This window comes from Agelaius tricolor, unplaced genomic scaffold (genome assembly GCF_023055355.1).
Source record: "Agelaius tricolor isolate 1412-34295 unplaced genomic scaffold, bAgeTri1.0.p SCAF_4, whole genome shotgun sequence".
In the NCBI taxonomy this organism is placed as follows: domain Eukaryota; kingdom Metazoa; phylum Chordata; class Aves; order Passeriformes; family Icteridae; genus Agelaius; species Agelaius tricolor.
In genome coordinates, this window is record NW_027269264.1 from 36,741,449 (window position 1) to 36,764,434 (window position 22,986).

The 22,986-nt window shown below is 45.0% G+C and overlaps 2 protein-coding genes across 17 annotated transcripts in view; one reads left to right on the top strand and one right to left on the bottom strand.

The window, feature by feature from the left end:
• CD180 (CD180 molecule) overlaps positions 1-11,038 on the top strand; it is an 82,734-nt gene extending 71,696 nt beyond the window's left edge. The window contains 12 exon segments of the mRNA XM_071425913.1: positions 8,504-8,565; positions 8,567-8,622; positions 8,625-8,667; positions 9,239-9,364; positions 9,366-9,517; positions 9,520-9,693; positions 9,696-9,983; positions 9,986-10,012; positions 10,015-10,125; positions 10,128-10,321; positions 10,324-10,485; positions 10,487-11,038. Coding sequence (XP_071282014.1) covers positions 8,504-8,565; positions 8,567-8,622; positions 8,625-8,667; positions 9,239-9,364; positions 9,366-9,517; positions 9,520-9,693; positions 9,696-9,983; positions 9,986-10,012; positions 10,015-10,125; positions 10,128-10,321; positions 10,324-10,485; positions 10,487-10,810 — 1,719 coding nt within the window. The 3' untranslated portion in view covers positions 10,811-11,038.
• Positions 11,039-15,940: 4,902 nt separating this feature from the next.
• The window catches only part of MAST4 (microtubule associated serine/threonine kinase family member 4), a 278,365-nt gene continuing 271,319 nt past the window's right edge, over positions 15,941-22,986 (bottom strand). For all 16 annotated transcript variants that reach the window (XM_071425284.1, XM_071425286.1, XM_071425285.1 and 13 more), the window contains one exon: positions 15,941-22,237. In XM_071425284.1, coding sequence (XP_071281385.1) covers positions 18,357-22,237 — 3,881 coding nt within the window. In that variant the 3' untranslated portion in view covers positions 15,941-18,356. The remainder of the gene's footprint in view (positions 22,238-22,986) is intronic.

Genomic DNA, 22,986 nt, shown 5'->3' on the forward strand with positions numbered 1-22,986 from the left:
AAGGAGTGGTGGCAACCGGAGGAGGAGGAATCCCTGGGGCAGGGGCATGCTGCAGCTTGGTCCCTGGCTACCCAAAAGATCCACTGGGCAAGCTGATGCCCAGCTGGCAGGGCACCACAGGTGCAGTCCTGCAGCTCTTGTGCCACTTGTGTGCCTACCACCCCCAAGGGCAGGCAAAGGGACACTGCTCACCTGCCCAGAGCGTGGGCTGCAGAGCACATCTGGCTGCTATCTCCTGCCCTTGTTTAGGATTTCAGAAAGATCAATTGCTGCAGCATGAAACAAAGAAGTTTCACACAGTCTGGTAAAGTCTGACATGTTTTACAGCAGCTGTTTCTTCCTGACAGTGATTTATCCTCTTGCTTCATCACTTTGTTTTAAGCTTTTCCTTAGAGTGCAGCCTGCAGCCTGAGCCTGCAGCACCTGCTGCACTGGCAGCAAAGCCCATGCGGGTTTTCCTGCTGGGAAATGCAGGTTTGAGTTAGACCAGGTGGTCCTGGTCCTCCCCAGCTGCCATGCTTCACCCTTTGTGGTACCATGCAGCCACAGCAGGGGAATAGTCACAGCCTAAATCCCACAGCTCCAAGGCAAATCCTGAGTTCTTAACATCCAGCATTCGAACATTTGGATTCCTATCTCATTTGTAATATCAAAGAAAACAACAAATGAGGAAAACCTTGAAATCCATACTTGAAGAAAATAGCTGAAAACTATTTTAATCCTTTGATCCTGTATAGGATTTACAGGTAATTTGGAAGCCTTGCTGTATTGGGTTGCCAATCCCTTTCTCTCAAGAGCTTGGGAAGACACAGACATCAACAAGATTTATCCTTTGGAAAAGAGAGAATTAGCATCTTATTCTGAAGATACTAAAGTCTTTTTAATATATATACACGACTCAGTGCACTTTGGTGTTTTTTGGGTTTTTTTAATTTCTGATTGATTCTCACTTATTCCTACAGTCATTACACATCTTTTTTGGGTTCATTCAACCTGTAGCATCCCTCAGCACCTGGGTTTTTTGGAGGTGTGGCACTCAGTGATCTGGCTGGGACCCCTTCCTGACACAGGGGCCAGGCAATGCCTGGGTCTGTGCCCTGAGCTGAGGGACATGCCAGCCCCTCACTGCCACAGTCCCTGCTAGCAGTGACGCTCTGTCCCTGATGGGTTTTAGGTGAGGGAAGATCCATCACCTGTGGGCAGACCCTGTGTGTGACTCAGTGCATTCTGGTGGCTTTTGTGAGCTGTTGCTCCCATCCAGTTCAGGATTCCAGTTTAGGATAGGGAACCCGGGGTGTAGCACCCTCTCTGGAGGATTGTCTGACTGCAGGGCAGACTAGCTGGGGTGCCACAGCACTGGAGGGGCAGAGTGGAGGCAGAGTGTGCTCAGCCCTCTGCAGCATGCAGCAGCTCACAAACATTCAGTGGCAACTACTGAGGTCAATTATTACTGCTGGTGTTTGCATGCTCCTAAATTTTCCCCATCACCAATAGTGGAAAGAGTTTCAACCAAGCACAGAGGAAATTTAATTAGGAGCAGCAACTTACTCTTGAGGGCACTGTCCCAGCAACCCCAGTGACCTGACAGCCACCCTGAATGCAGTGATGGAGAAAAAACCGACCCAGCACTTGGGAACAGCAAACACCAGCATGCAGAAGAGGAGCAGAACTGAGCATGGGAAGTGAACCAGCCTGCAACAGCCCCAGCTGTGGCTGTCACAGAGGATCTGCAACCTGAGCCCATGCTTGGTATCCGTAGCAAAGCCCCCTGCCAGCATCAAAACCCACTCCCACTAGCTATTACCATAAATTCTTACCCCTCTCCATTTTGCTTTAAAAGCATAAAGGTCTTGATTAATCTGATAGGCACACATAACGAATAATTTAAATATCCCTAATCATGATTCAGTTTTGCTAAGCTCAGTAATTACTTTAGCACGTGGTCAAGAAGAGGAACTTCAGTCACCCAATATTAATTGCATAATGAATTCTTCATTATCCAAAGTTTGCTCTTTTGGGAGCCTCAGTACAAGATGTAAAGCTGCTAAGAAGAGTCCAAAGGAGAGTAACAAAAATGGTGAAAGGCCTTGAAGGGAAGCCATATGAGGAGCACAGGATTCACTTGGTCTGTTCAGCCTGGAGGAGACTGAGGAGAGACACCATTGCAGTCACAACTTCCTCCTGAGGGGAGGAGGAGCGGCAGGCACTGATCTCTGCTGTGTGGTGAGCAGTGACAGGACCCAAGGGAATCACCTGAAGTTGTGTCAGGGGAGGCTTAGGTTAGATTTTAGGAAACGTTTTTTCACCCAAGGGTGTCTGGGCACTGGAATAGGCCCCCCAGGGAAGTGGTGACAGCACCAGCCTGAGAGAGTTCAACAAGTGTTTGGGCAACACTGTCAGGCACATGGTGAGATCCTTGGGACTGGCCAAGAGTTGGGCTTTAAGGTCCTTGTGCATCACTTTTCATTCAGGTTATTCTCTGATTCTATGAAATTGAGATAGGCCCTAGAACTCATTATCTGAATAATATATCTTCCCATTTTCTCAACGTCCCACTCCTTCCCCCCAGCCCACTTCCAAAAAAACAAAACAAAACAAACAAATAACAAGAACAGACAACAAAAAAAACATGCAAAACTTACTAAAACCAAAAACATGTCTGGAGTTATTCCTGCTTTCTTATATGACACATTATCTCCATGATACATAATAATAGTTTTCACTGCACTGCAGCATGAGACAGGATTAGCTTTGGCTCATGCCCTTCTTGATTCAGAGGACTTTTCTTCTAAAATAGCTCATTCATTTTAAATGTGAGGGTTTTGGTATGGACGGTCTGAGGGAGTATCTATGCCAGCAGGGCTCACAGTCTGCAAAAACATAGGTCATGGGGTGCAAGTGTGAGCCCAAGCTGCTTCACCCCAGGAAAGCACAGCAGGGATCACTGGGTGGAGAGGTTTGATCCTGGTTGGATTCCAGGCATCCATCACTTCCTCTATCACTCCCCTCCACCAGCTGGACAGGGGAGAGAAAATATAACAAAGGTTCATGAGCTGACATAAGGACAAGAGAGATCACTCAACAAATACCATTACTGCCTAAACAGATTGAACATGAGGATATTAAGTAAATTTATTATCAACTAAATCAGAGCAGGATAATGAGAAGTAAAATAAATCTTAAAAACATCTTCCCCCCACCACTCGCTCCTTCTCAGGCTCTGTTTCCTCCCCCTCAATGGCACAGGGAGTGGGGTTATGGTCAGTTCATCAGATTGTTCTTGCAGCTGCTCAGGGAGGGGAGTCCTTCCCTTGCTCCAGCATGGGATTCCTCCCACAGGAGACAGTTCTTCATTAACTTCTCCAACGTGAGCCCTACCCACAGACACAGCTCTCCATGAGCTGCTCCAGTGTGGGTCACTCTTCCATGGAGTGTAGTCCTTCAGGCACAGTCTGCTCCAGTGCGGGTCCCCCCACAGGGTCACAAGTCCCACCAGGACCCTGCTCCAGCATGGGCTCCTCTCTCCATGGGTCTGGAGGTCCCTGTCAGGACCCTGCTCCAGCCCAGGCCTCCCACAGGGTCACAGCCTTGTCTCAGGCATCCACCTGCTCTGGCCTGGGTCTCCTCCAGGGGCTGCAGGTGGATCTCTGCATCCCCTGGGACCTCCATGGCTGCAGGGGCACAGCTGCCTCACCATGGTCTCACCACAGCTGCAGGGGAACCTCAGCTCTGGCACCTGGAGCACCTCCTGTCCCTCCTTCACCAACCTTGGTGTCTGCAGGACTGTGCCTCTCACATATTGTCACTCTACTGTTCTCTGGCTGCAATTACATTTGCAGAGTAACTTTTTTTCCTTCTTAAATCTTTATCACAGAGCCATTTCTAATTGGCTCAGCCCTGGCCAGCAGCACATCCATTCTGGGCCAGCTGGGATTAGATCTACGGGCATGAAGGAAGCTTCTCACAGAGACCATCCCTGTAGCACCCTCCCTACCAAACCTCCTACCAAACCTGTCTGCGCAAATCCAATACACAGGAACACACCAAGCCTTAGCTTTTGAGTGTTAACATGGAGAATGGCAACTAAACAAGAAGCAAACGTACCAATGAAATTCTTTCAGAACTGTTTGTGACCAGCTGCAGGGCAAGCAGGATTTCCAGCAAACACAAAACTGGCTGGGGAAGAGGCAGAGCTATTAGTGGAATGTGGAGTCAGCTTTTCAGCTTGTCATTGAGATAAGATACTTCCTTTGTATACTATAATTAAAGAGGAGGGAATAAAACCAAGCCAATCAGGTCGGCACAGAAGCATCCTGGTAGGAAACAAATACAGCAGCAGGGCACTGGCTCTGTGGCCTCTCAGTGCCTGCCAGCCCCAAGAGTCCACCCAACAGGTTTAGCCAAGTGTGCAAAATGGAGCAAGTTCTGCACTTCTGGCAGCTTCCCTCCTGCCCTGCTCACTCCTCCCCTCTCCAGCTGCCTGCAGGAATGAGCTCAGCTCGGCTCAGGTGAGCCCTGAAATCAGCTCCAGCTACCAGCACAGCTGTGGCCTTTACACACTGTTTCAGAGCCCAAGGCTCAGATTTTGTGCATATCCTCAGCACCAGAGAAGCTGAGGTGTCTGTGTCTTCACCTTCCTGGGTGCTGACTGTGATGCACTCCATCTGGATTACCTGAGGCTTTCCCGATGGAGTACGGGATCTGGATCGGCTCTGTCGGGCTGAGACACTTTTTCTGAGCCCAGTAAGTTTTCCTCATGCCTTTTTCTCCTAGGCAGTGGACAAAGAGTGCCATTTAAGGCAACAAAGCTGTCAGGCTAATAACCCAGTCATTTAAGAAAGGAAAGGGAAAGGCAGGCTGAGCTGTTAGGCCGAGGTTGGAGCTCAGTCAGGCCCTGACCCCTCTGGCTGCCTGGCACCAGATCCCCTCCTGCCTGCAGCTGACACACACACACTTGTCTTAGAGATGGTTAGAAATGTTGTCCCCTTTCAAAAAAGTGATCATTCTCTGTAACCTAAACACAAAAGGAACACTGTTAATTTTCAGATTGAAGTATTCCTTTCTAGCTTTACTGTTTGTACTGCAGTAGTCGTGCATCAGCAACACAATGTTTTTTGCAAAAGTGTAGGCAGAAGTCTTAGAGTCATAGAATGGTTTAGGATGGAAAAGATCTGTAAGATCATTGAGGCCACTGTAAAGCTAATAAAGCCAATCCACCACTGCCATCTGCCCCCAAAGAAGAGCTCTGACTGTCAGCTGGTTTACAAGATTTTGTGCCTTTCCTAAAGGATGAATCAAATTTTGTTCAACTCAAATTTCCCATTATATGAAATACTTTGGTAGTGTGCTACAACCTCGTCTGCACTATCCTGTGACAGAGGCATTCCAGTTCACATGAACATGAATACCAATTTTCCTGTTTTCACTTTTTAAAAATCTGTTCTGCCTCAGAAAAGCATCAGTGCACAGTAACCTGACTATATTTAAAGCAGGCAAGTTCCTGTTTCACTCTGAAACTACTATTTTGCTCACACTGAGTTCAGCATGAGCACCCTGCTTTCCAGCCAGCTCTGCTGGTTTGTCTGACCCCTCTGCTCAGCCTCCATTCAGAGAAGACAGCAGGAGGTCATGCAGCACAGCCACCCCCTCTCCCCACACTGTGCAGTGCTGTGATTTCCATCTGCTGATTCTCACAGTGCCCACCTGTGCCAGCTGCAGAGCACCCAGTACCACAGGGGATGGAGGGGAGTGACAGTCCCATCCCACCCGGGGATGGACTGCACACATCTGGGGTAAACACTTGCCTGCTGGTGCCTGAAAGCTTCCAGTTCCCACAAGATTTATCTTAGGGGAATCAGAAGGTCCTTATCAGAGGAATAAGACAGGTGTCTCGGTGCTGGTGTGCTTAGGCACTGTCCCTCCACCTCCTCACACCTGCACATCAGGGCACCCTCACACACTCGCCCACCACAGATGGGAACTTTGGGAGCCCCTCAAAACAGCAAACTTCATCCCACAGAGAGTTTGAAGGATGGGAAAGTTTGCCAGAGGTGTTTAACATGTATGAGAGATAGAGGAGAGGTATTAGGATTTTACCTGTTGTACTGTGCTCTTCATACAGGAATTTGTATACAGGGGGGATATGATAACATCTCTATTTGCTATTTGCAATTCTACATGAGAATAGAAAGAAAGTAGCAGGGCTTTTCCAGGGGCAGGAGAAAAGACTGACCCAATAAGCTTTTCTTTTTCCTTAATACTTTCTTTTATCTTTGTATTTCTTCTCTTTTTTTCCTTTATCTATTTTTTTCTATTCCAAGACAATGGAAAAAAAGGCAAGGCTTTTGATTCAGGGAAAAGCAGCCCCATGAAATGCACACCTGGGGCTAGTAGCAAATTGCTCATTGAATTAAACCTACAAATCTCTGAGCACTCAGAGCTGCACAACAGGATCCCCCTTGGGACAGTTTCTCCTCAGTTCACTGTGAGAGCCACTCCACACCCTGAAGCATATGGAGAGAGCTTACTTACCCACTGTTTTATTTGAATGGCAAAACATAGGCACTCTTCTCATTTACAGCAACAGTTTAACTATTTTTATCTGTCTAAACTACACATGGCAGCAGTCAGTTCCACAGGTTCTCCTTTGCTTACCAGTATTGAAAGCATCACCTTTTCTAGGTCAGTATTTTGTCATTTTTGTAGGTACTGACACAGTATCAGTGCTTCTAGGCAGGACCCAAGTCCGTGTGCTATCACAAGTGTTATCACAGCAGGTACCGGGCTGGCTTTCTGCCCCCAGGTCATGCCAAGCACCTACGTGTGGAGGGCTCAGCCACGGGCAGCATTGGCTCATCCCTCCTTGCTGATGCTGTCCCTGTGTGCTGTCTGCCTGGCACTGAGCTCCAGCTGGGACCCAGCATGCCAGAGGGAGCTGGACACTTGAGGAGCTGTGTTCCCCACCCGGATGGGGAACTCTGCAGTGACAGCCCCTCTCCACTTCCTCCCACTCCACCACACTGCTGCTGACATCTCTCTGACCCTGCACCATCTGCAGCAGTGCAGGCCCACATTGCTTCCCCAGCACTCCCTGGCACCCTTCAGTTACGGGATTTGTGCTTAAAGGAAAGGAAGACAATGTTCACCAAACGCAGACTGTGGTTTGCATCAAACACTACTGCTCCTCCCCTTCTCCTGAGGCTACTGAGTGCAGGCACAGCCCACCTGACTCTTCTAAGCCAGAGGCAGGCAGAGACATGGTTTAGTCTCAAAATCTCACGGCTGTGCCAGCAGAAGGACCTGAGCCCCATGCACTGCTCCCCAGGGCTCACACATGTGCACCCCAGCAGACCCTGACCATGCTCCCACCCGCAGGGCACGCACCTGCACTGCCCTCCACACAGGGCCATGGCTCCCGAGCATTCCTCTCTGGACACACAGCTGCTGCCCTGCTTTCTTCCACTAGCACGCTAGTTTTGTGTCAAAGCTGCTCATGTTGGCCAGCTGTGCCATACACGTGTTACAAGATCAACACCTGCATGGCTATGGGGCAGGGAACTGCCGGAGCTGCAGCTCCTACACAGCCCTGGGCAGCCCACCCCTCCTAAGCTGGCCCTGGGACACCCAGGACAAGCCATTCCTCTGTCCTTGGGAGGGTGTGGAGGAGCTGGTGCTGCCCTGGCTGTGCCTTTGCTCCCCACTGCAGCTGGCAGCTGGGGCAGGGCAATGCCAAGAGCATTCCCACAGCGTGGCAGGCTGCTTCAGGGCGCCAGTGACCTGGGTCTGGTTGGCTTTCATGAAATCAGCAGGCACAGGCAGGTCAAACACGCTCAGTGAATTTCCCTGGTATCCGCAGAGTTGACTTCTCCATGTAATAGATGGATTTATTTTCACATAAAACAGAAAAGCCTTTGTAGACATTGTGAAGACAGCATATCAGGCATGATCTTTGTCTAGTCTGAGCTAACATTCCTGCTGTCTCCTCACTGCAGTGTGTAACTGAATTAATATCCAGTTAATTTGGCCGCATTCCTTCTAGAAACATTTTCCAGACATGCTCTTTTTTACTTCCTCTCTGTAAGGTTTACTTAAGACTTCTCTTAGAGTAAGTTTTGTTACAAGACTCATGACATTCACAATTTAAAACTACCTTGTGGGGATCCTTTTTTGAGGATTAATAATTAATCCAGAAGAGTAAACAATCCTTATGTGTGCTAAATTTGATAAGAAAGTACTGCAGATGAGACACTTCAAATTAACACAAGAGAGATTCAAGGCATTCTTTCTAAAAAAACTCCCCAAAACCCCAGGGCTATGCATTGCAAGCCTGTGTTGAGGCTTCCTAGGGTTTTGGCTGCTGCATTTTAAATAATTCAAAATTCTCTTTGGGTAATTTTGTGGGTTGTGTTAGTTTGGGTGGGGGGGGATGGATTTTCCAAGTGCCATGTTTTCCTATTTATATTCACAGTACATAACTCTTTCAAATTCACTGTGTATTTCACAGATTACAGAAAATAAAAGCTACACCTGGGAAGGCTGAGGAATGAGAGAGGTCCATATGACTATTTGCCACAACAGAAGTCCTCAATTTCAGCTTCAATGTGGTCCCTTCCCTCCAGAATTCAACTTCTCTGACCTGAATTCTCTTCTCTACTTGGACATAACAAGGTATGGAAGGAGCATTCCTCTGCTCATCACAATCGTGGACCCCCTGTCCCTGTCAGAGACAGAGATTTCTGGATCACACTACAGCAGCATCTTCCTGCCTTCACAGGGAAACCAGCACCTTCAGACAGATGATGAATTTTTCTGCTAGCAGAGATCGATTCACTTGGGCAATATCTCGGCTTCTCCTCTAAGGACAATCATTTACAGTTTTCAATAGTGTTCCCTTAAAACTGGAGAAAGACATGTTTGGCCCTTGGAAGTGGCTGGCTTTTTTTATAGCAAAAGAGATTTTTCCTGTTAAGTTAGACATTAAATACCTCATGTCTCCTGACTCCCACAAATGCCTCCTCACACCCATCATTTCAGGACAGGTTTTTCTTCTCAGCAGAACCCTGTAATTAAATGTGAACTTAAAAGTACCAGGCAAGCATCAGTGAAAAAGACACTTTTACCCTGGTGAGGGCAACAGATAATGGAGTTTAACAGATATGAGGTGCAGTTTTGTGCAATCACGTTACCAGGAGAGTTTGTGAGACAGGCCACCGATGCAGTTTTCTATTGTTTTCTCAAGGTGTCAGATCAGCTGGGTGTATGATGGTGCCTTTCCCAGCAACAGGCAGCTGAAGACAGCAATTCTGACCAGAAACCTGCTCATGTTTTTGTCTGACACAGCATTTGCTGGCCCACGTTCCCTGGAGCATCTTAACACAGACAGGAATAACAAGTATGTTCTTTATTCCAATGACAAATCTTGGCAGCTTAGGTATCTCCATCTTGGGCAGCAACCACATCTCCTCACTGCAGCTTCCTCCCAACTTTCCCACACGACACCTCAAACACTCCACTTTCCAATTAACAACACACAAGCAATCTCATCAGAAGGTGTCCAAGCTCTGCAGAAGAACAGCAATGTAACTCTCATCCTTAAAGGCAAAGACATTCCATACACTGAACCTGGATCTTCTCAGTCACATTTCTACAGTTTGGACTTAGTGTGCTGTGCTGACGTCCCTGGGGCCCTGGTGGGGACTCCACAGCTCAGACCTTTTGGCTTGGGCTTGGAACATTTTATGCTATGGAGAAGGAGCCCTACATAAGCCCAGATATTTCACAAGGCCTCTGTAGTGTCTCTGTCAAGGATCTCCATCTGCAGTTATGGCACCTCAGAAATCTAAATGCTGACACATTTCAGAGCTTAACCAGGCTCCAAAAGCTGGACCTAACCCAACCCCACATCCGTGCACTGCCCCCTGCCATCAGTGGCATGAGCTTGCTGGAGGAGATGGTTCTCAATGCAAGCTGCTTTGAGCAGCCCTGCACACCAGCTCTGCTGCCTTCCCCTCCCTCCCCACCTCCACATCCAGGGAAACTCACAGGTTCTGCAGCCAGGCTCTGGCTATTTGGAGAAACTGGCAAAGCTTCAACATCTAGATTTAAGCCAGAGTCACTTTGAAAGTTCTGATGCTCTAGCAAACAGCTGAGAGCTTTGAGCAGACTTTGTTACCAGAATCTGAGCCACAACACACACCTCCATCTCCAGGACATGCTCATTTAGGACAGTGCTAACCTAGAGCTGCTAGACTTACCCTTCACTCCTCCCTATATCAACACCTTACAGAGCCCTTTCCAAAATCTCCATCTCTAGCAAGTGCTAGGGATGATCTTTCCTCATCCCACATTAATACCAGCATTCAGCATGTCTTTTAAGGCTTGAAAAACCTCATGTTCTTGGACCTTAGTCAAAATAACTTCGATTTGGGCATCATGCCAAAGGACAAACTGTTCCAACAACTATCCAGTTTAGAGGTGCTAATCCTGTAATGCATCCTGTGAATTAACATCAGTAGGTAACCAAGTATTTCACAACCTCAGGAAGTTACAGCATGTTGCTCTGAATTACAACAAGTTTACTGCATTCAGCACAGATGCATTTTCAAATGCCAAGAGTATCAATCTCAGTTGTGTCTATAACAGGACGCACAATGTACCAGGTGTCCAGCTAGTGCCCCTAGATGGCCACTTTATAATCCATTTGAGCTACGACCTTCTGGACTGCTCCTGCTCTAAGACTGATTTAATTACTTAGTACAAGCAACATCTGGATAAAATTGAAGGCCTTGAAGGAGCAAGGTCTCAACTCTGAACTCAAATTTCTACCTGGGTTCAGCTGGCCACCATCTGACTCTCCTGTGGGAAAAAAATCAGGAATCATTGCAGTTGTTTATCCTGTAGTGGCATCTTCATTTGGGGTGTTCACTGTTTCAAGCAAAATTACCAGCAACTGTAAGTCTAGGATGGGGACACAGAAAATATCCACAGCAACTGTATTAAGCTGAACGACACCTCACTGGTTTTATTTGTGAAATGTATTTTCTTGACTTTTGTAATATCCTCTCCACCTGTACTAAAACTTAGAAAAATGATGAAACAATTAGAATAAATAAATTATGACCTGAATCTTGAAAATTAATAACTTATTTTATAGAGAAGTCCCTGTTCAACTGAATGGTAGCCCTGTTGTACCAATACTGTGGCTAATGCACTTGGAAAATTTAACAGCCAAAATCCTAACTTCCCTCTCTTTAAAAAAAGAAAACCTCACCACCACCACCACTCCCAAAAAGGGGAAAAAAACCCCCAAGCAAATATCCTAACCAAGACTCACCCAAACAAAAAGCCCAACCAAAATCCCCAACCAAATTCCACCCTCTATCAAATTCCCTTGAAAATCAATGTTTTATAAGAGCTGGCAGTAGTGTACCCCACTCTGCAAAAAAACACAAAAAACAAAAAAAACCAACAAAACAACCACTACCTGTGAAGAACAGACAGATTTATGGTTATACAAGACATGCCTGCAGGACTGGCAGAAACAGCATACATCACCTCTGTGATTTTTTAAAAATATTTCTTTAAAATACTTTTGATCCTTAGGGAATTCCCAGTCATTGAAATTCTGTCTATCCATCTTTCAGCCTGAGGCAGGCCCTGCTCCTGTGCTGCTTTCTAACTCCACAGTAAGTAAAGACAGAATGATCTTTCACCGTAAAACTGTAGATTTGTGGGTCTAATCTGTGGGTCCAATGCTCTGCTTGCTTGCACAGGGCAAACCCCCACAATGCTGACAGATATGAGCCTTTGCCAGCCTGGAGTGGACTGTTCCTTTCAGCCACAGCCCAGGTGACAAAACCAGAGGCTGCAAAGGGAGCAGAGCACTGGACAGCCTCATCCCACAGGTGCTCCTTTGTGCTGCTTCTGGTGTGCATCCCTGGGGAGAATTCAGAGACAATGATCCCGGCTGCAATTGATATGCAACAGCTAGGCAGGAATAAAGACTTATTATTTATATAAAGCCAAATTGCTTTCTCTGCCATCACATGTGAATAAACCCAGAGTAAGGCAGAGTATGTGCATTGGACCAGGATCTAATAGGAGCTGGACAGGCCTACTCATCTGCCCTGTACCACCATAAAGTCATTTATGTTTACTTGGCACTTCTGTAACAGGCTTACCTTGATGGGTAGACAGAACTTTGCCGGTGGTACAACCTTCCTGTCTCCTGGAGCATGCACCACGGGGAGCTGGCCCAGTACCACTCCCTGCCGTGTCAGCCTGGAGCTGCTCTCTGGGATGTGGAAGGCCAACTCTCTCCCAACACTTCCCATGCAGGACTCCACATTCAGATTCAGCTGCTGTCCAAAGGCATTTCCTCAACATTTTCCTCTCTAACATGCTGACTAGCTAAAATTTCAAAGGTTCCTGCTGGACTAGAAAGTTTTTGCTCATTTCTGATGATACTGCTGACAAGATCCCAAATTGATCTTCTCCAGTAAGAAATACCTCTCATTTGAAAAGCCCCTTTTACTACCTGTTAGCAGACCACTCATGCAATATGCATTTTTGCAGCTTTTAGATGCCTTTGCACCACATACATCACTGCCCTAGCCCCCAGTTTCTCCTCCTCCTGCCTTCACAACTGCATGCTGCCCAAGGGCACACAGGGAGAGACGTTTGCTGCTCTTCTCCAGTCGCCTACAAACACTCCTGGATTTAGCATACTAAAATGTTGCCTCTGTATTGCTGGTCCCCGTTCCCTGTTCATGTGGCTGCTGAAGACTCCTCCTGATGCAATGGGCAGGTGCTGTGGTCCAGCTGCCCAACATGAAGCTGCGTGGGCTGTCTGCCCTTCTGCAAGGGCTCAGCTCCAGGACAGAACTGTCCCTGAGCAGACCATGCTGCCCCAGCTGAGCACACCTTGGGAGCAAGGCAGGGACGTTCCTGAACTCAGCCTAAGGTTCAAGGTGCATTTTCTTCTCACTCTGCAAATCCAATTGGTTAAATGAGCAACCTCCAAAATCTTAAAAATCCAGCATGACTGCCAGAGTGTGTTCCACCGAAGAAAGACTTGTTTCTCTCTTGGAATGGTGAGTTCAGGAATGTGTTAGACAAATACTGGCATTAAAAGGGAGCATAACACACTCCAAGGGCAAAAAAAAATGGCTCAAGCATCAGGTAATAACTGTGGGAGATCCACCTATAGCTGTGACTGAAGGGAAAAGTGCATGTTCTGCTGGAAGGTATTCTGAAATGCCCTTTTGTTTGGGGAGCCCACCACAGGATTTAACCACCACCAGTTTTGGAAATGCTGTCCTGTGTCACGGTGTAGACTCAGGTGTGCACTTACTGTTAAAACTCAGATGTTTGAGACAGCAGAACGTGTTTCCCGTGCCATATATATTGCACACAGAGTATTAAGGCTTTCTTGCAATCTATGCCTTGCCCCCCCACACTACTTGTTTTAGATTACCATATCTTCAGGTGTTCTAATTTTGCTCTTTTCTTTACAGCCTGTTTTACTCTGCTCTATTTGCCTGAAAAAATGTGGTTCGTAAGACACTGTGCTAACAATGCTGAACAGCATATGCTGTATATTTCAGATATACACAAACCCTAAATACAGGGACTATTTTGAAGGAAAATTTATCTCTGGATGTAATACACTAAAATGTCCTAGATTACATATTAAGACTGTTAAATTCAAAGATTTAATCTTCTGGGATTACTTAGTAAGGATATACATGGAAAGAGGCAATAGATTTTTTTTCCTTATAGAACTGTGTACCTAGTCAAGCTCTGATGTGATGCACTCTTCTGACTTTCAGTCATGCCTTTTATCTCTTGTTTTTTCCAAATATGGTTATGAAGCCAGCACAGAGAGAGAACAAGAGAAGTGTTTGAGGTGAATGGTGCCTAACAAAATTTAGCTTGTCACCACCCTAAGCTCCTGGACTACACATCCCTGAAAATCACAGTACAACTCAATACCACAACACAGAATTTATCACTATTTGCAAAGAGAAGGAACTTGAGCATATCTTCATTATTTCACAGACTGGTAAGCCCTTAGCTTTATTTCACCAGGACAAACCAGAGCTCAGAGCCAAGTTCTTCTTTCCTTAACTGTGCTTAAGCAAGGTCCCTCAGTAAGACACAAGTCAATTTTTGAAGGGGCATTTTACTCTGAACAAGATGGTTGAGTAGGCCAATTTCTACATACGTTAATTTCAAAATACACACTCTGATGTCAATGGAACATCTTTTAAGAACTCTCTCCCTCATTCACTGGTCTTGTCTGAACCTGGAAAAAGAACAGGTGAGGTCCCTTCCCAAACAATCTATACTATACCTCCCATATCAAACGAATTAGAATTTGGAATTCTTTTCCAGCAGCAGAAGACATTTTTCCCTAGCAAATCCCTTGGACATCCTCTTCCCCTTCAGATATACATTTATTAGGGCTGGATATGCACAGCTACACCGTTACTGTCTTCTTACTCTGCAGTCTTCTCAGTTCCTCCTGATGCTCCCAAATTTTCCCTTTTGAACTATAACCTTTAGCATCGCTTCCTGACCATGGTGGTTGTAACTTTAAGGTCCCTTCCAGCTGAAACCATTCTGTGATTCCTACACTCAGTTCATTCAAATGCATCCTTGGCAGGTACGTGGAAGATTGATCTAGTCAGTTCTAACCAGCTACTATACTACAGATACAGTCAATGGACAGAAAAACTGTGGTTAACTCAAGGCAGGCAGTGGGACATACATCCATACACCCTCTAGTATCTTCCTGTCCTGAGATCTTTTCCTTCTGATCTGCCCTCTCAGTTGTGATCCAAATCAAGCTGGATGTCCCTGTTAAGTCTTGCAGGCTATGCAAGACAACAATAAGGGGCCTAAGGGGGTTCAGCAATCTGAGAGTTCAGTGCTGAAGAAGGGAGTTCACGTTCCCCTTCAGACCATGGAAGCATTCCCATCCCAACTAAGATGAAAAAGTGAAGATGACAGGCCATGCCAGCTATAACAGTGATAACCCATCTCTCCCAGCTTCCCCCTTAACACAAATTCCACACACCACCCCTTTCCTCTGGCTGGCCACACTCTGGGGGCTCACTCTGGGCATCCAGGTTCTATGCCTCTCCTGACAGAGACAACTGTGCTGTCCACAGCCATGGAATAGCACAGCTGGCAGAGGCATGAGACAGTCAACCCTCAGCTCTTGTCATTTGCCTTCCCTCAGCTGCTGGATCCTGCTCTTCTCTCCTCAACCCATCAGCTCCTGTCAGCACACCAGATTTTCAAGACAATCTGCCTTCTGGTGGGCTGTAGCAAACTGGAAAAGCTGGGGGTGAACTGCAGCTTCCCCTCACCTATATGTTTCAAATAAGAGAGAAAAGCAGCAAAACTGATGCTGTAATACTGCTGCACTTAGTGCTGTACAGAGGAAAAATAAAGAGAAAACAATGCAATAATAGCATGTGAACACAAATTCCCAACTGCTGGGCAGCTCTGCAGAGTTACGAGCGGCAGAAAAGTAAAGAGGTGTATACTTTAATATGTGCTGCTCCGACAGTAATAAATGATTACATGAGTTTTGCAGAAAGAATTTAAATGTCACATTACAGGCTACTGTCCACAGAAGCGAGCAGTCAGGCTATGTCATCCACCCCCACACCACACTCTCCTATCCAACAGCGGAGCAGAGGATCCAGACGTGGCCTGAGATGAGATGCTCAGCCATGCACACCTCCTCTGTCCCCAGACCAAACTGCATTTCCTCATGCAAAACACTCCACTAGCGCATGCCTTAAAGGCACCATTTTTTTTTTGAGCTGGCCCCAAAAACCACCAAAACTGCCAGCCTCTGAGTACAGCAGAGATGTGCCTTACATTACAACAGTGAAAGCAGATCAAGAAAAAAATGCTAACACAACAATTTCATGCTGAATTTTTATTTCAATGTTATGCAACTGCATAAGTATAAATAACTGTGTTCAATATATAACAATTATGACATCCATAAGGAGTTTCTCAGAGAAAATAAGACTGCAAACACTTTATTGCACAGACCCTAACGATTTTTTTTTAACTTTTAATTTTTTTTTGTAAGCTGAGAAATCTACTGCAGGAAGTCTACAAAAGAACACATCAGATCTATAATCACATTAAGACTGACCACGAAGAACACAGGCAGGAGGATCTCTAACAGCTCACTTATAAGGTAAACACCAACAAACAGTTACTACATAAACACAAGCTTATGCACTGTTACACTTCCAAAATGCAAAGAACTTATTTGTCAGAAGTGATAATACAAAATATTCATAAAGGTATACTGTAAACAAAAGCTAGATGGGTTTTAAAAGAAACAAGAGGATAGCTGAAAAAATGCAGAGACTGTAAACTAGGAATTATCTCCCAGACAGAAATGTTATTTTGAAGTGCATTAGCATTCACTTGTATTAACTGCCAAAGCACAGATGAACTGTAAATGTCGAGACCATTTTATTTTTAAGACTTCTCAAAAATTATTATCCACTGCTTACTAGCTCCTTTCTGAATGCATCATAGGCAGTATTAATGTTCTAGCGCCACATGTAAAATCAGGAGTTGTTTGTGATACTGGATTTTCCTTACAGGTTTGCTGTAATCCAACTCAACAAATCAGTATAATAAAGTTTTCAGCAGAGGGAAATGAATTCTGCACACTGTCTGTTGTCACACAAGTCTCCAAGTCAAGATTACACTGTGCTTTTACAAAAAATGTTCTAGCTTTTGAGACAGAAAGACAAACCATAAGCACTGGTGAAAAATGTAGGGGCCTAGCTCTACTGTGGCTACAGAAAACAGAAATAAGCAAAACAACCATTCTATTGATCCCCAATTATTAAAACCCATGCGCCTGCAAGGGTATTTCGTAGTGCTTCTGTACATGTTTCAAATTTTACCTTTCATCCCTCAAAACAAGCTAAATACTCCACACAAAAATGATCAAAGTCTACACGTTCCACTGTATACAAAATTTAAATAAGGCTTAGCAAAAGTAAAAAGACAGTAACATTCTAGCACCAAATAGCTCCAACAAGTTCCTTTGTTAAAAAATGCTTCTTTTATAATTACAGTATTGAATTTTTTTTGCATACAAATAAAAAGATTATGTTATGAAATGTATGGAGCTACTCAATGCATTTCAAAATGAATATGAAACCCAGGATTACTTGCTAAAAACAGCAAGTTAGGTCTACAACATAAGGCCCCAGCTATGTATGAAAATGTGTCAGATAGCCTAAACTTTTCTGAGGATATGATACCGAAGTGTATTTTTTCTTTTTACCTTACTTGTCATAAAATAGAAATCAGCTACCAGCTGTATGACACTAATTAAACAGACCTATATGCCATAATACGTATTATCTAAATGTATTAAGAACAGGGATGAACATACTAGTACTACCAGTCATGTGCTTATACTTGAGCCTCACACTGTAAGGGCCTCAATTTAAAAAAGCTCAAGGAACTCGAGAGGATTGCAGCAAAAAACTAAGCACATGGCATGTGCTTCAGAATTTCAGCCTTGTCTGAGGTGAAAGTCACACAATACACTCCCAACAGACAAGGCAAGAACCATCATTTCACCAGAGAACACAACTCTTCTGGGATGCCCTGATAATTAAGTGGTCTTCCCATAGTTTTAAGGACATCTACTCGACTCAGACTTTGTACAGCAGGGAGATGCAGTTACTTCTTGTGTTAGATCTGGTGAAGCAGTCAGCCAAGTACAGTACTATCAAAATCAGATTATTAAAAATACATGTAAAAACTCACAATAGGTCACCGTATTATTCTGTACTAGTATTTTTTAGCCTCTATCTAGGATTTTTAGTTAGTAAAAATGTGGCCTGTTTTTCTTTTTTCCCAGTCAGACCAATGCTTGTGCATGTCCATGCCAGCTCTGAATTTTAGTAATTTGGTTTCATATTCGAGTATGGGAAATACGTGGCAAAGCAACTATCTTAAAAAGGGAAAGAGTAAACAACGCAACCAGCAGCAAAGTATATATGCTACATTCAAACCCCAAACACATTGCTAAGTATTTACAGAAGAAGTATTTCAACAGCTCTAGGCTGTAAAGGTATTTTTGTACAAATACTATGTGGTAACAGTTTTACCGGTTACAATTGGAAAGGCATTTTGAAAAAAAGTCCTCTCTTTACATATCCCCTTGTATTGTTTCTTCAGTGACATGAAAGCTTTGCCGCACAAAGACACGACACAGTGCTGGTTTAAAGGCAGTACAACATATTGAAATTGTTTCAGCTAGTGTGGAACACACACTTGGCCAGGTCTTAGAGTTAACACGTTTTTTTGTGAGCACTGCTCCGTGTAACTTCCTTTCCTCGACGCTGCCGAGCTGAGTCTTTGTCATCTGAAAGTGCGTTAGGGCGGTCAGGTGTGGCTGCTGACCTCGGTAAATCTTTGCCTACATTCTGTTTTCTTGAAGCAGACTGCTGAGTCAGAACAGTATCTTTTCCCTTTACATCCACAGTGTTAACGAAAGGAGGCTTTTCTTGATTTCCAGGTTTCCCCCCAAGGTTTGAAGGAGGGTGGTGGGCTTCTGCTACAATAGCGGCACTGTGCAAGGCCATCAGTGAAACACTCTTAGTCATTTCTGCCTTGCTGCTCCCTGTGGAAGAGGTGCTCTTCTTACTTAGTTCCTTGCAAGTTGTGGGAAGGTCTGATGAGCCTGGTTTAACCTTTGCTGAAGATGCCTCATTCTTGGCTGAAACAGATGGAACAGATACTTCCTGTCTACATTCAGAGAAATTGGATGAACAAGTCAGTGGCTTTCCCGGTGTTGCAGCCACACGACAAGAACTTTGCCCACTGGCAGCCGGCAGATGTTTTATTGCAGTCTGCTTGTTTGCATCCTCTGGCTGTTTCTGATTAACTTGTCCCTTCCCTTTTATATCTTGAGAGATTTTGCTACTTGTGGTTGCCTTTTCTGCTCCTTTCCCTCTGACATCACAGGTTGTGAGACAAAGGGTAGGCTCCACTTTCCCACTGTCAAGCTGAACGTAAAGTGCGTCAGTGCATATTTTTCCTTCAGGTCTCTTGTCTGCAGCGATCATCTCATTACCAGGACTTCTCTCTGCCTCTTTGTTCAGTGAGAGACAGTCTTTCACAGTGGAAAACTTTGGAGTGGTGGTTTGTTTTTCACTGAAACTAAGTTGCTTTTGATCAGCAGATTCCCCCAAGCCTGCTGCTTCTTGCCTCTGCATCTGCTTAGAACTCTCTGGGCCTGCTGGTAATGGGCCCACAACAGAGGATTTGGGTTTGGTGTCAGGGGCTGTGCTGCTCATTTGGAGGGTGGTGACCGAGCCATGGTCCAAACCTACAGGCCTTTCACCCTGCACATGTTCAATGTTTATTCTTCTTGAAGAGCCTGGAGCAGGAGAAAGGTGATCTAGGACACCTTTACTGGCATGCTTTCCATCCTTCCGGGAGCTGGCAGACAACGGAATAACAATTTCTTTTTCTTTTACGGCTGGAGCACATGGTTTTTGTGACAACATCTGTTTATCCAAAGACTTAGACTTGGAAGAACTTGTATCAGAGGCTGGCCTGGGTTTATTGCTGCTGCTTTCCACACAGGTGGCAGCAGGCTTCAAGTGTTCTTGAACGCCTCCATGAACTTCTATGGTGCTGTGTCTGCTTACTGCCTCTTTCACAGCAGGGGAGCCTGAAGGGTTAAGTTGCTGCCGAGGAACTTGGCTGGACTGCTCTCTCTCACTACTATGAAGCCTTATATCAGTGAGTGATTTCTGATCTTTCTTTCCCATGTCTTTAGCACTGTCCTTCTGCACAGAAGAAACTGGTGCAGACTTCTCAATTTTATGATCATAATCTCTTGAGGGCTGCACAGGCCATTTGGATGGAAGAGAGTCACTCTTTGTCTCTGTGACAATTTTCTTGGACTCAGCTTTCTGCTTGGTTATTTCCCTTTCCACAAAACTTTTAGAAACACTGCTGTCATCTTTGCCTAGCTGTTTCAGTGATTCTCTGCCATCCTTAGGTTGTGCCTTGGGGCCAGCTGGCTGTGTTTTTCCTTGCATCTCAGGTGGAATGGCAAAATCAGCACAATTTTTTTCATTGCTCTTGGAGCAGGTTGTTATCAGGACGTCTGAGACAGAAACCTTCAGAGATGACTCCCTGATCACTTCCACCTTTGCAGGGATAGGCTCACAACCTCTCTGGGATACTGACTGTTTGACAGGCAACTCTTTCTGTATTTGCTTCTCTTTTCCTACAGCCTTTTCAGTAGGGCTTTGGCCAGAAAAAGCTTTGGAGTAAGTCTGAGTAGTTTTAAAACTCTGACTTTGAGTAACACAAGACTTTACCTCCATTGAATACTCCTTTTGTTTTGAAGGGGAGGTATCTTTCTTCTGAACAGCTTCAACAACAGAAATACTGCCTTTAGTGGCCAGACTAGAAACCTTTTTCTCCGTCACTGCTTCGGTAGCCACAGAGACGAGTGGTGGATTTGGACAACTCTTGCCTACTTGTAGGACCTGAGGCTCTGCAATGTTGACTTTGCCAGATTTTGGGTAACTTAACAACTGCTCTTTCTGAGAGACCATTTCTGCCTTCCCACCACTCCCTTGTGGCACTGGGGGTTTAGGAGATCCCCCATCACTGCTGGTGCTCTGTCCTTCTGGCAGCACACACAAAGGCAGCTCAGTCTTCGAAGCCTGTGGCCCAGAAAGTAATGCAATGTCTAGCGTGCCTTCTATTGGCTTCAGACAGGAAACAGACCTCCCATCAAGCTTATATTCTGAAGGACTTTTTCTGACAGGAGCTTCAGAAGGAATAAGGGCTGATTTTTCCATGCTCATGTCTGCTCGGCCACTCAAGGTCTTGAGAGGAACAAAAGAAACTGAGTTCATCTGAGTAGCATGAGCACTGCCAATAAATGCTCTACCATCTGCAACTGCAGTGGAGTCCTGCTGTATGTTTACAGGTCTGCCTGTACTAAGTTGAAGGCATTCATGAACATTAGATGTCATCTTAGGTTTTAGCCCTGGACAGACACTGTCATCTTTTTCTTCAATAGACATTTTCTTTCTGAGATAATCAATATTGGCAAGTTTACCATCTAATCTTTCAAATTTGACAAATTCTTTCATTGGTATAATTTTATCTGTGTTTTCTCCCTTTCCATTAAGTATCTTGTCAGAGGACTGAGGTAGCACATCTTGCAGCGTACATGAAGGGGAAATTCTTTTGAAGTCATAAGAAATATGACTGAGTTCATTAGGGGGAGGCCCATGAGACAACATCTGTCCATCTAAAGCCACACCATCATTTGATCTCAAGTTTGCATTCTTTTGAAGGGTGTCTTTGAGTATGCCACCAGCTGACTGGGTCTCTGCAGTAACAATTTTAGTTTCAAACTGGTTTGATCTTTCTAATACCTTCTGGAATGCTTTTTTGTCTCTTTCTTCCAGTCTCAAGGTATTGGGATTTTCTGGTTCACTGCTAGGTTCATGTATAGCAGCATTTGCTTTTTCAGCAAAATCTTGCTTTTTCATAACCACCTTGACCTTCAGCTTCTCCCTGTCTATCTCATCAATGGATTCCTGTCTACCCAATTTTCGGGAGATGGGTCGTTTCAAGCAGCCCTGCTCTGCAGGCCTGACTCGTGTGAGCGATGGCACGTCACAAACATTCTCCTCCAAGCTCTGAAGAGTTACCTCTCTTTGAGACAACTCTCTATTCACTTCTTCCTGGGTCACTTCCAGACTGTGTTTTCGTGAACATAAGTGTTTTTTATCACTGCCGTAAGAGGGTGCAAGTTTCTCTTCAGACTGAACTCTCTTCAACAGTGGAGATCTTGGTGGCTCTGCACTCTTTGGCCTGACAATATGCCTCACAATAGTTGGAGGTGAGTGCATTTTGCTAGGAAAGGACTGAGCTATTTTCGTATTTCCAATCGAATGTCCCAGCAATGGTGATGGAGATCGCTGAGGAGATGTTGGCTGGGGTGTTGGAGAAGGTGTCCGTGCGAGAGGAGAAAGGGGAATGCTGCCGGCTGATTTGCGCCTTCCTGATCTGTATCTTTGCCCACCAAGCTTTGGACCCAAGCCATGAAGAGTGCTGGGTCTTATGTGCCCTGAGCCAGCTGGAGAATTGGGAGCACTGGAACTAGGGGAGCTACTCTGAGAAGAGTTAGTACCTACAAAAAGAACAAAAAACCAAGCAAACAAACATAAGATTAGCAAGACTTTTTCTATCTTGTCTAAATGTTCAGTGAGAAGCAGAACAAAAGCCTATGCTGTCTCCCACTACAGTGTTCCAAAATCTGGAAGGTTTTAAGTGGAAAAGGTTTTAGGCTGCAAAACCTGCATCATTCCAATTACATATGCTGTTTCTCCCTTTCTCTCTCTTCCATCATCCCCTTTAAGTTATCTCTTGCTTTTACTTAAATAGAATAACTAATGCTTTCTGACACTTCAAAGCAATGATCAAGGCTTTCCAGATAATTTACCTTTGCCAAGGGATTGTACAATAGCAGTCAATTCCAGTACACACTACAATTGTGACAGAAGTTCAAGAAGAAAAAAGGGGCAGGCCTTTAGGAGTCAGAGAAATGCATATTTTAGCACTCAGCTAATCTTTTCAGCAATAAATCTGCATTCATGAGTGCCATCCTAGTTCCATTATGAGGCAACTTTTATCTCACTTTCACTCTTTTATCTCTTAGGCAAAATCCTCTCTTTTGCTGCAAATATGGACTTTTTATTATTCAACTTTCAGCCACTGGACTGAGCTTTAAACTAGGACAAACTTAAGAGACAATTGCTTTTTAGGTGCTTCTGTATCATAAAAACACCTTTTGTTTTGCATCAGGAATCTGTTTCCCTTTTCCAGACAGAAAACAGCTGTTCTATGATTATACTTGTCAGAGCTGACTGCTCTTAGGAG